A 14,002-nucleotide genomic window follows, 5' to 3' on the forward strand; every position below is an offset into this window, starting at 1 on the left:
TACAGCACAAAGTTCAAATATGCTGCCATTGTTATTGCTCATTAATTGGATTTAATTGCTTTAATGGTCAAGTAGATAATATCAGTAAATATTAATAGTTCCCGCGGAGTCAGGGGAGACTTACTGTAACACAAGTTAAATTGTCAGGAAGCACTACAACATGGATATATCTGCCTACCCAAATCTGTAACACATCTACATTTGTAATGTGCAAAGCCATGACAAAGCACACAACATATATTCCCCTCTCTCTTATAGGTCTGTATGGCAATGCTCTTGCAGGTATTCTGATCACCTATATGACATTAGGAACAGTCCTGCTTTTAACAGTAGTCCTGCAGGCAGAGATACAGTACGGTTTCATGATTCTCTTTCAGATATGACTAATTCAGTTTTACAACACAAAAGTATTGGGAATTTCACTTTTGCTAAATGTCAGCTATCACCCTATCGTTGCAGAATCAGACCAGACACTTGCCCTTTTTCCAATCATCTAATCACTGTAGCAAATGTGAAAGAAAGTTACTTCATTTATACCTCAGCAGCCACCATTTTCTGCAGGTTGAATCTTATACTACATTTGCATTATCCTGTTATCATCAATTAAACTCTATAGGAATGAGCCACATTTACATACTTAATCATTCTTAATTTTCATACCTGCAGGATCTTCTAAGAAATGTTTCCACGTATTACTAATTTTCTTGGTGAATATAAACTTTATCCTGTTTACTAAGTATAATTACAGAGTAATTGGTTGTGTCGGGGTTTTAAAATAGTTTAACTAACATTAGCTTAAGCAACAATACATTAAATTACATAGGAAAATGCAAACACCTTCAAAAATAAAGTTTCAAGAGGGGATATGGTTTAATAGCAAGAATGGAGAATGGCCTGAATTCCTAATACTAACATTAATTCTGTACTTTCTGTACCTGAATGTAACCTTCAGTCTTGCAAATACAGTGAAAGCAGCAGAAATATGTTTTTCAAGGAGAACGCAAAAAGAAATGGTATGTAGGAAATTCAGCCGACGAACTTTTGATATTAAAGGTTATTTCAATGTCTTACTTCACTGAAGAACCAAGCACTTGCTGGTACTTACTTTACCGACTTAAATACAATCCTTTATGCCTCCGGCTCCCTCTTGTGGTGTATCGATGTTGATCGGCCTTACAGACCACGCCTTAAAGCATTAATTGCACACCGAAGCTGTGCCACCAGCAGATAAGAAAGTTTGCCAACGACACCAAGCTGAGTGGTGCAGTCAACCCGCTGGAGGGAAGGGATGCCATCCAGAGGGACTTCGACAGGCTTGAGAGGTGAGCACGTGTGAACCTCGTGAAGTTCAGCAAAGATGGGTTGAGGCAATCCCAAGCACAAATATGAGCAGGGTGGAGAATGGGTTGAGAGAAATCCTGAAGAGAAGGACTTGGGTGTGTTGGTGGACAAAAAGCTCAACATGACCTGGCAATGTGTGCCTGCAGCCCAGAAAACCAACTGTATCCCGGGCCACATCAAAGCAAGTGTGGCCAGCGGGTCAAGGGAGGTGATTCTGCCCCTCTGCTTTGCTCTGGTGAGACCCCACTTGGAGTGCTGCATCCAGCTCTGGAGCCCTCAGCACAGGAAAGACATGGACCTCCTCGAGTGAGTCCCAAGGAGGGCCACCAAGATGATCAGAGGGCTGGAGCACCTCTCCTGTGAGGAAAGGCTGAGAGAGTTGGGGTTGTTCAGCCTGGCTCCAAGGAGCCTTTATTGTGGCCTTCCAGTACCTGAAGGATGCCTACAAGAAAGCTGGAGAGAGACTGTTTACAAGTGCATGTAGTGATAGGACAAGGGGGAATGGCTTTAAACTGAAAGAGGATAGATTTATATTAGATATAAGGAAGAAATTATTTACCATGAGGGTGGTGAGGCACTGGAACAGATTGCCCGGAGAAGCTGTGGATGCCCCATCCCCGGAAGTGTTCAAGGCCAGGCTGGATGGGGCTTGGAGCAACCTGGTCTAGTGGAAGGTGTCCCTGCCCGTGGCAGGGGGGTTGGAACTAGATGATCTTGAAGGTCCCTTCCAACCCCAACCGTTCTATGAATCTATGAAATACTACCATAGAGGTTTTGAATGTTCTTCATTACTTCCATCTCTATATTTCACACATCAGTACAGGATATCTTTACACTGCAATTAAGAATTAAAAAACTTTGACCATGTTTACCTCTCCCAGAATTTTTCACTGTCCAAAGCATACTATCTGCTCAGCAATAATAAATTTCTTCTTTTTCTTTATTTCATTTGATAGATTATATATATATATGTATATACACACAGTACAATATTTTTCTTTTGTGATAGAGAATAAATGGGAGTTTTCATTGCTGGTTGTTCTTTAAGTCAACAGATTCCAGTTAATAATGAAAAAAATTAAACATTTAATATCAAAAGCAACTTCAAGTATCTTCTATACATTTTAGTATTCAGTATATAGTGAGGTGGTTGGGGGGGGGGTGTCTTTTTATATCAAAAGTGTATTTGAATAGACTATTTTTACCCTAATACTTTTAGAGTACTATTCATATCAGGCATGGAGTTAAAAATTATGTATCTCCACAAGAACCATAGGTCACTTGTACAATCATGGCGTATGTTTCAAAACAGGGTTTAATCATCAGCAAAGTCAAGATGCAATTACCATGCTTAGAAATGCACTATTTTGTTCCCCTACAACAGGTCAAGCTATAGTCCTTGATGCGAAGCGATACACAACACCACTGTTTGTAAAACAATACCTGACCTAGGCATTAATAGTACTGAAGTTCCCAGAGCTATTCATCCCTTAACCTTTCCGTATAAAAATAATTCAACTTAGGCATATATTGCACTAATTTTATCATACTGGATAGCTCTCACCCTCCATTATCTGTTCTCTTTGCTTAACTAAGATTACACTAGGGTTTTAATTTCCATGGAAAACCTGGGAATAGGGCAACAGACACACATGTGGTGTGCAATAAAGGGATATCTATATTATCAATAGTCATCTCAGAGGCATTCACAAAGGAAACTACACATTAGATTTGGAGATCATTTTCTCCAGTAGATTCATCATTCTCTCCTGTAACTGTAAGCTTTGAACTTGAATGATGTTCTGCTGATCCAAAATCCTGCGTACTTCTCTACAGGTTTCTTCCATAGCTCTGCTCAACTTCTTTTGTTCTTCCAACATGGCCTCCATTAATTTTAGCTTCTTCTTTTGGAAGCTGCAGTTTTGCATTTTTCTTTTCTTAACTGGTCTTTCTTCAGCTCTGAAATGTGAATATTTGATACCAATTAAACTCATATTTATTTTAAAAGCTATGTTAGAAACTAAAACTCTATACTACATTCTTAGCCAAGTTACAACATAGTCCTATTTTTAAACCCCTCTGTGTTCTCCAATAAATTCCCTCTCAAGTTCATGTCAAAACATAAGTATTTACTGTATTTGTGCGTAGTGTTACAGAATGTTAAAAAAAAGTTTTTAAATCACATTCCTTTTAGAAAGAATTTTCCCTGCACAATACCAGGCATCTTGGGATTTTTTTGTTTTTGGTTTTTTTTTTTTTAATCTTGACTTTTCTTACATATTGAATTTGTAAACTGTATTGGAAGAGACATTTTCCTTATCTGGCCCTTTAAACTCCAGTTTTAAAGCTGCACTAACCATTCCATCTAGAGAAAGTGCTGCACTGTTCTGTGCGGTGGTAAGCCACAGTTTGTTTTCTAAAGCTTCACATCAGTAAGGCTGGTCCCACTACAGAATACTAGTCTCAGAATTTGCCCTTGCACTGAGACACAGCAGTTGCACTGACCACTTATTTATATATTCCATCACAAAACATTATAAACAACATAAAAGTTTAGCAGGATACAGTTTACAAGATGCCCCCTTCTCTTAGTGGATGAGGGAAAGGCTGCGGATGTTGTGTACCTGGACCTTAGTAAAGCCTTTGACACCATCTCCCAGAGCATCTCCTGGAGAAACTAGCTTCTCGTGCTTTGGATGGGTTTGCTCTGCACTGGGTAAAAACCTGTCCAGATGGCTGGGCCCAAAGCACGGTGGTGAATGGGATTTACCTCCCACTGGTGGCCGGTCACAGGGGGTGTTCCCCAGGGCCCAGCGCCGGGGCCAGTCCTGTCTAATGTCATTATCAATGATCTGGACAAGGGGATTGAGTGCACCCTCAGTCAGTTTGCAGATGGCACCAAGTTGTGGGGTAGTGTTGATCTGCTGGAAGGCACGAGGCTCTGCAGAGGGAGCTGGACAGGCTGGATTGATGGGCCAAGGCCAGTTGTATGAGGTTCAACAAGGCCCAATGCTGGGTCCTGCCCTTGGGTCACACCAGCCCCACACAGCGCTGCAGGCTGGGGGCAGAGCAGCTGGGAAGCTGCCTGGGGGGAAAGGGCCCGGGGGTGCTGGCTGACAGCCAGCTGAACATGAGCTGGCAGCGTGCCCAGGTTGCCAAGAAGGCCGACAGCGTCCTGGCTGGTATCAGAAACAGCGTGGCCAGCAGGCTGTCAAAATTGGAACAACTGCCCAGGGAGGTGGTGTAGTCACCATCCCTGGAGGTACTTAAAAGATCATAGATGTGGCACTTAGGGACATGGTATAGTGGTAGACTTGGCAGTGCTGGGTTAACACTTGGACTCAATGATCTTAAAGGTCTTTTCCAACCTAAATGATTCTATGATTCATATCTGCTTTTAGAGGCATTTTCCAGTTGCACTTTAATTTTTTTAAATTAAATGTATTTGTCACAAACACAAGATACTATAGGTACCTTCTTCTCATATTTAGTCTAATGACAAATTTTATCAAGTAGGATACCTAACCAAAAAAAAACCACCATTCTTTGCTTCAAACTCCTAACTTTTTAACAGACATTTCAAGCACACTATAACCCTCTGCCTATAGTTTTGTTTTCACCATAATGTTAAGGCAAGACTCTGTATTAAATATAGTAATTAATTGTTACTTGGATTAAAAAAAAAAGTTATTCTGAAATTCAAAAAGAGTATTTGTGGTCCTTGCAGAACACCAGATTGCCAAATCCAAGTCTGTCTATGTATCCAGTCATGTTGATGTTCCTCTAGCAGAATGTATCTCAGATTTCTCAGGGTATAAATGATAGACAAGCACGTATCAAATTGCACATCCTCATCTGAAATGAATGTAGAACTGCCATATGCGATTTGGGTAATATTTTAAGACTTTCCTCTATGCTGCATCATTCTGAGTTTCTGTTTTGGAAGAGAGAGATAAACTTAGCAATAGACAGTGTTCTCAAGGTGAATGGTTCACTCCGCTGACCTAACTTGGGCTGACAGTGCAACACATTAATTCAAAACCAGCCTACACCGCATACAAGTCAGAACAGGTACACACAGATCTGTTTCTTTTAACCTGCAATCTAAGCAGCATGCTGAATTGTGAAGCAGGAAGAAAGGCAAGTAGAAGGCAAACATGTAAGTGTACTACACACCTTAAAAGCCTCCAGTTACAGGTGGATAACTACTTTTCTGACTTAAAGTGATAGTCCACGTGTTCGTTCACACTTTTTATAACTCCAGACTGGAGATCCCCACATCAAAGTTAACTGATGATGGGTCTTGAAGTCCCTTTACACAAACATCAATCTCTGTCGTGTTCTGCCAAACACAGTATCCTTTCTAAGTGAAATGCAATAATGACATAGCAGAGTTGTGAGTGGTATGCCAAGTCAACATCCTTGAATAAGGATAACTTGAACTCTAGTGGAATGTGTTTTTATTAAGGTGAAGAAGGGGAGTGGGGGGGGAGGTCACTCAGCTGTGGCAGATTTGTATCAAAATTTCATTCATGTTCTTATCCTACTTGACACAGTCTTTGTGCAACTGCGACTGTGACATTCACATCTCTCAGCAAAAGAAATAAACAATCCTAAGCACCTGAAAGCACCTGAAAGGCTTAATGCAAATACCACAAAAAGACACAAGCCCCTTGACATTTAAGAGTGCAATGACCCCAAAAGGGTGAGGTCTATGAAAAGAAACAAGTGGGTTAGATTAAATGCTGTTAAAACCTAAGAGAAAAAAAAAATAGAATTGGTCTTGAGGGAAACTGTTTGAGTACTGTTTAGCCACTTGAATGTGCTGTACCCCTGTATACAGGTAAGAAAGAACAAGAGTCTTCCTTTATAAACGTAGACTAACATGGTGAACAAGAACTACTGGCTTTCAGACTATCCAAGAATTTAAAGTTACTTGTACAATTCAAAGGGCTTTATTACCATTACACTGCTATGATGATGCTAAGGGAAAGAAGTCATCATCTTTATGCTAAACAAAACTTTGGGAGATATACAAAATAACCTCATTTTTGCAGATTCTATATATCATATTTGATTTTGCCCATCAAATAAATGTGTGTAAAATAAATACATGCTGCTCTGCTCAAACTGTGCATCAAGCTTGCAGGTGATCACTGAGATTATCACAGCCAGACAATTCTCCAAGAATGGATCTTGGCTGACAGCAAAGTCTGTTTTCCCCCATTGATCTAAGGGCCAGAATGATTTCAAATGTGGTTCTCAAAGGGGTCAAGCAAGTGGGAAAAGCCTACAGCAATCTAAGGACAACACTGAATCTGTTATTCCAAGGTACCCATCAGTGCACTCACATTGACGAAGAATGCATCCTTTCTGGTAGACAAAGCAAGAAACTTTCAGAAACTATGGTATTATTTTAGCCAAAGTGACCTTTTGGATTTAAACTTGTCTTCACAGAGGATTTAAATATTGAAAACTAATGGATCTCTATCCTCATCCCTATACAGAACTAGAAAGTAGCTATGTAAGAGCTCTTGTCTGAAACAAGTAAGAATTGGTTCCTAGATCCACAAGAGGGCTTGCGTCTTGTCAAAGTAAACACTAGTGAGAATGGTCCTTAATAAGGAATGAGAGAAAATCTGAAGCATGTCAATGGTACTGAGCTGCCCTGAGTATTGCATGACTTTCTTGGCAATTGTGGCTACTATTTATTTTAACCACGAAAAAAAAAAAAAAAAAAAGCCATGAAAAAAGGAGATGGAGTGGCTTGGATTGAAAGATTTAAAATAAGCCTTATTTTTAAGAGAAGAAAAAAAGTCTTTGAAGTGTTTTCCTAGAGTCTGTACAGGCTTTTATCAGTTTTTTAGATAAACAACAGTGGCCTATCAGAAACCTGTAAGACATAATCATATGTCCAAGATAATAACAGTCTTTGCAGCTCCAGAGAGGAAAGAGAGGCAAAATGTCTGGTGGTGATGGCAGCTAGTTGGGGAACTGTATCAGCAGTATCTGCGATCTGCTAATAACTGAGAAAGTGCTCACTGACAAGTGCTTGCTCAAAACCAGGTTTCAGCACAGAGAAATCCCCCAAAAGCCAGGGCACAAGGATTCTTCAAGGTCTCCTAAGTACTCTCTATGTTTGTTTACAATTAAACATGACTTGGTAATTAGACAGCCTTCATTGAAAACAAATACCCATTTCAGACACCCCTACCTTTGGTGGTGTTCCCAATTTCCTTTTTCCTCCACCCATAGTGACTATCAATGAAAGGGTTTTAAGATCACTCACCAGTTCATAGTGAGGACCTGGAACTGACCATCCTCTCTTCTTGCAGAATAGCTCTTGAAGGAGAGCTGTTGAGAAGGGGTCTACAAAGGAAGGATCTAAAGAATCTAATTTACAAGTAAAGAACCCTCAGCAACATGAAATGATGTAAAATGTCCAGTGATGCCTGAAGGAGTTATTTGAATACTGAAGTGTTTCCTCAGATATTAAGCCATCTTTCTTAAGAAGTTCTAAGTCTCCTAGGTAGTACACCTGAGAGACCTCTCCATTGTCAATAACTTTTTATAACAGAAAGTCAAGAGGGAAGCAATGGGTTTCAGCACTGAGTAACCAACCAGCACGAGTATCCTCAAATAGTTCCAGCTAGGAGTATATCTAGTCTGGCAATCTATAGGCACAAGAATAAGAAATGATCACATTTGCTGTAGTGAACACCAAACACCCATTGGTTCCTGTTGCTGATTCTACATGTTGCATTCCTGTGAGGCCAACACCTCTGTGACATTAGGGGTGCAACAGATCCTAACAGCATCCACAGCCTTTGCCAAAAAAGCATCTCCACTCTTTTCCAAGCTTAGTCTCTGAAGGTAGATTTTGAGATCTGGAGGAAAGAGGAGTCTAAGAAATCCAGGACCTCAAATACAACCTGCTGATACTTTTGGACCTCTGTCGTCTATGGCAGGGAGCCTCTAAAAAGCATTAGCACTCGTATTCCACTGATCACACAAAGTATGAAGAGCTCTGGCATTGGGACCGTCTTCCAAGCAGAACCTTGCAAAGCTGTTTCCACACTATGCTCTAAAACAGACAGGCAGGATTCAAAGGAAGCAAACCAAGGGAAAGAAAATGTTCTATCTCATCTAGGACGAGTAGAAAAGACAGTGTGTATTGGGGACCAAGGGGAACAAAGCAAATTCTCCAGATACAATTAGGGAAGATATTAGGCAAGTCTCAAATGCATTTGTTGTCTCCCTATCTAAGACCAATTTAATTCACTGTTCAATTAAAAGTATTTTGATTGATTGCCTACACTCACCCAATAAGGCTCATTTCAGGGATGTGCATGAATAATTAATGAAGCAGGAGTTTAATACAAGAGTAATCCGTCCACCAAAATGTATTACCTCCTCAAAACCATGAAAACAATTCTTCCTTTCTGACTACTTCATGGAGAATGGGTCTCCAGTACCATCAGTTTCTGGAATTTATGACTTCCAACAGCTAACAGATGTTTCTGGCTTGTGTGTGTTTTTTAGCTATGTACAGATCTGAGTAGACCTCCATAACCCACATCTTTATGGAAAGTAATTGACAACGATCTGGAAATAAGTAATATTAATATTAGAGACGGCACAAAGATCTTCAGAGTTTGAGGACTGAGGATCAGGCAACCTGGATCTTCTGGTAAACTAGGCTCATTCAAATGCATTCAGGAATTAATGAGGCTCATCCTTGAAGTAAAGTGTAGAAAAAAACCACATAAATGGCTTGAAGCCTAGGCAAAGCATCTTGCTATGATGACAAGTCTGCATAAAGAGTTAAGATGCACTACATAATGCGCATAGCCTGAAGCTGAAACTTCTTTGTAGATGCTGCCCATTCAGATTTTAAATAGTCATGGCATAATTTTAGAAAGATTAAAAGCTTTGCCAAAACTCTTATTCCTGAATTAGCATCCTCACCAAGTTTTAATGCACTTCTATTAAATGATTCATATCTTGGTTAATTCATGTTACCAATTCTTATTCTTTGTCCATGTGTAAACCGTCTGTACCAAATTATTTGACCTACATTTAAACATTTAAGAATACCAAAGATAGTATGATCATGGTATACAACTACCTTGAGGCAAAAAGTGAAAAAAAACCCTGAAAAGGTCTCCAATATAGCAAAAAGAAAGATAAATAGAAGTAACATCTGAAAGCTTAATTCACTATAATGACATTAAAAACAAGCACTGGTTTAAGCAAGGCATTAATCACTGGAACAGATCCCTGTAGGGAAGAATGAATTCTCCATCTTCAAAATATACCAGATCTAGACTGGATATCTAGTAAGAAATTATCAAAAGTCAAATGAATCATAGAAACAAAGAAGTGGATATTAACAGAGGCATGGGGCTCCTGAGTGAGCAGTAGCCCACTGCTGAGAGGAGGCATGTCTCACAGAACCCCCGCTCCATAACGTATCTGGGCTGCTCCACACCAGAATAACTGAATTCAAATACATGGATGGTATTTAACAAGAAGTCAGACTAGATGACATGGTGGTTTTATTACGGTGTATTAATCTATGGAAGTAACTCTTTCACCCCCATTTTCAGTATGATAAAAATGGCAGAACAGGTGAAGTCTGAACCACATTCACAGTCTGTATCATTATGATATATCAATACTTATAAATGAAAATAAAGACTATAAATTAGTCCACAGGATGAAAAACCAATGTTTCCTATTAGATAAAAAATCATTTATAGTGGTGTCAAGAATTTTGATTTTAAAAGTTTAAGCTGCAGTACAAGACTCCACCACACTGCATTATATTATCTGAACATAATAGAGCAATTCTATTATTGTCAGATGTTTTATGGATGTTGCAGTACAATACAAGCTTTGTTCAAGTCCAAGAGCAGTGTTAGAACAATACTAAATAAATAGTAGGTGCCTTATTAAAGGGAAGTAGGGATTCCAAATGTTTTCCTCATCTGCAAATTGCAACAAAAAATTAATTTTATCCCATGTTAATTGTACCATCACTAACTAGCAAAATTTGGTTTTTCTAAGAAGGTCCCCAATTCCAATGAATTTCAAATAAAATGCAAAGAAACACAGTTTTGACTATTTTTAACTTGAGTACATATTTATTGATTAAAGTATAAATCTTGACATTTTTCTCTATTGTGAAAGCTAAACACTAAATTCAATAATCTTTCCTTAAATTGTAATTTATATAGCCAGATAGCCTCCTGCTATGTTCAAGTACACTGTGGAAAATACAAAGCTGACACTCAAAAGCTGTGTCTGAGAATTTAAGGGAGTAACAGTAAAGTTTTCAGAAGTTTAAAAGCTGACATACAAAAGTACTGTTTGAGGATTTTTCACTATCCATTGGTGCCTTAACATTATGATTTTTATTACTGAAGAAAAAAATGCCATAGCATAAGCTTACTTTGCCTGTGTATAGTCCTCTTCATAGAAAAATAATTGTAAAATATACAGTTGTAAAATGCATCTATATTTTACATATAGATGTGTGTATATTTTTCAAAATATGTTTCAAAATAATTGTTTTGCATAGCCATGAAGTACAAAAATTGAGAGAGAACTGAGGACTTCAAACATTCTTTTAACTTCTAATCCCAAGATTGTCTTCAGTTACTTTTTTGAATCTGTTAGATCAACTGTGTACCATTTAGAAGCAAGGGCATTTACAAAAAAGACAGGATGGACCCAGATTTTGTATGCTAATTCTTTTCTTTCTTGTTGGCTATTTCAAAGTGTTTATCAAATACAGGATGACACACTAATTGCTTAAGCTGAAAATTGCTTCTCAGCTCATGATTTTCCATTAGTAACCTTAACAGAATTAGCTTCCTCGTCTTACTGTGGCAGCTCTAAGTGATTTTAACCCATCTGATATCATTAGCAAGTGCTGTATTTCCTTCTGGCCAAGAAAGGGTTCCCTACTCTTGCCCTCATTCATCACGCTAAACTAAGCATGTCAAAGCTGTACAAGCTTTTCAAAACCCCCTACATGACCATTTGGATACCAGTTTTCCTCCTTCCAGATATGTGCCCCATTGCCTTCTAACTTTTATTCTGATCATGATGCTCACCTGAAATTTTATACTACTCTTGAAAGTGGTATCTACTCCTCAATTTTTCCTTTTTTTAAATACATCAGAACTGTATTTAAACTTATGAATATGTACATATTTTGCTGTTAAATTATATGAACAGTATTATATTGTACAAAATTAATTTATAGTAGAGACTGTGAAGGAAGGAAGCAACAAATTATGGAGGTCCTACCACACAGACAGCTGACCTACCCTTCCCTCCAGCTCCCAAACCCTGTTGCACAGCCATCCTTCGCAGGCATCAGCAGCACAGCAACCTGACCTACTGCAAGGACAAAGCATCATCACCTGCCACACAAACTTGCAGCCGGTTGAAAGCCAACGTATGCCACTAAAGGCTAGATTTAAATGATCTTCAGTTTCTAAATTGGCCAAGTAAAGTTATTTTTTACTAAAACAGGTTAGGTAATTACCTTGGACAAAGTAAAAAAAAAAAAAAAAAACAAAAAACACTGAACCTGAAGCTGGCTAAAATGCATTATAGCCTAACTTTTCGAGATCTTACCACTGTGGAAATAATTCAGTTGGAGTGGCTGAAGTCCACTTTCATTTCACAATTTCCATTTCACAAATGAAAGCATCTACATGAAAGTGGCAGTCCACACGCAAACTGTAAGCACAACAGATAAGCATTTATGGTTGATTAGCTTGACTTCTGTGATGGCTTGTCTACACTCTGTAATGAAACCTGGTGTGGTGACCTCTGTTCTCCTGTACCAGTCACCTACGGTACAAAAAAATCTATGTTTTCCTAGAGTTGTCCCTAAGCTGAAGAAACTTAACATCTGGCATTTGTAAAAAGCTTCATGCTACCAAATAGTCTAGTGCATAAACTATAACCCCAGGTTTATGGAAAAGTGACCTTCTAATTAAATATTAAATAATAACATTGGAAATCAAATTGGGAATTGAGAAAAAAGTTATCACATGAGAAACATGATCTTGGAGTTTGCAAATACTAAAATCAAGCAAGATTGTGTGTCAGGGATATCAGCTACTTACAACGAACTAGGATGAAAAATTTGTTGCTTGCAAACAAAAAGGTTGCTACAGTTCAAGAATTATACACGCTAATATATATATATATTCAGTTGCCAGGAAAAAAAAAAAAGTTTTAAAAAATAATCAGCTATTCAAGGGCTATTTGTTTGAACGACTGAATGAATTTACTCTAGTTTTATTCATCCAGGAGAAGGCCTGGAAACAATAATCCAAACTTGTTAGGTTCGTTCTTCTTCCAGCTCAACACCTTCTCAGTTGCATGACTGACAGATAATTTTACTGTTATAGTTAAAGCCTGACAGACTCATGATAAGGATCTCTAGGATCAACTTTTTTCCTGCCAGAAAACTGTAACCAACTCTTATTTCATACCACTCTGGATGAAAAATGAGACCAGTAAAGTCTGAAATTTGTATCAAGTGTACAACCCTGCCTTTTGTTAAAACGCTGCTTTCTGGAGAACTCCAATCTTATCAAAAAAGGAAACACGTGTTTGCATTCTTAAACTAGCTTTTACTTTGAAAAATTCTCAATGGTATTTAAAATGTTGCAATCTACTTTTAAACTGCACGAGTAGCATTTCAGCATTCACAGAAACATTCAGTTTGCATCTTTTCACCATTTTAATAACAGCTGAATCTAGAGAACTTTCATAATCATACCAAAAGCAAAACCAGAGCGAGCCAAAAACCATCTAAGCAGTATGTTATATCTCTGATTGCACTGCAGGACTCTCTTGAACATGCCTGTACTCTTGTTATAAACACTCAACCTCATGTGAGTTGTGATATGCATGCTGAGTCTTGGCAATATTCTATAACTTTTTGCCCTGTCCTCCTACTCTTCTTCCAGTCTCTCATAAAGGAATAAAGAAAATGCCCTAATTCAGCGAAATGGCTGAGACTGGAGAACAGATCTTCTGTGTGATTTACAGAAAAGGTACAACAGCTGTTAGACAAAAATGTGCTAGGATGTCCCCTTTACGTAGCAGATCTGGCTCATTCTGTGAAATACAAGAAAGGGGGGGAAACAGATGTTACCTGAGCTTGTAAGAAAGTAAGCTTGAAGAGCTCTCTGAATGTTCATCTTCAAAGCACTCTTCCCTTCCTTCGTATGTAAACTGGTTATATGGCAAATACAGAGGTGTAGACTTAGCTGATGGAGACTGCGAGGCCTCCGTCTGTGATGTAGAAGGACCTGGTTGCTGATTTTCATGCATTTTCACATCGCTGTGGTCTGTCACTTTGGATAAGATCCTATCAATGGTTTTGTAGTAAGGCCAGTCAGGTGCAACAGTTTCACTGTCAGTCATACATTTTAATTTCCTGTAAGAAAAGGCATACAACATTAAAGCTTGTTTTCCTATCAAAGTATTTTTCGTACAGACATTCTGTCTCAAAACATTTGTTCTGGTCTCATTTAGGAGTCAAACCAAATGCTTTTAATGAGAATAAAGTTAGATACCTTTTTCTTTTAATCTCCAACGAAACCCATCGGTTTCTTTTCCCAGTTTT

General features: G+C 38.5%; 1 protein-coding gene across 1 annotated transcript in view; it reads right to left on the reverse strand.

Annotated features, from left to right (window-relative positions):
- Positions 1-2,267: 2,267 nt before the first annotated feature.
- MSANTD1 (Myb/SANT DNA binding domain containing 1) overlaps positions 2,268-14,002 on the reverse strand; it is a 34,625-nt gene continuing 22,890 nt past the window's right edge. Inside the window, 2 exon segments of the mRNA XM_056326860.1 lie at positions 2,268-3,300; positions 13,529-13,813. Of these exon segments, the coding sequence (XP_056182835.1) occupies positions 3,060-3,300; positions 13,529-13,813 (526 nt within the window). The 3' untranslated portion in view covers positions 2,268-3,059.

Source organism: Falco biarmicus, chromosome 1 (assembly GCF_023638135.1).
Source record: "Falco biarmicus isolate bFalBia1 chromosome 1, bFalBia1.pri, whole genome shotgun sequence".
Classification (NCBI taxonomy): Eukaryota; Metazoa; Chordata; class Aves; order Falconiformes; family Falconidae; genus Falco; species Falco biarmicus.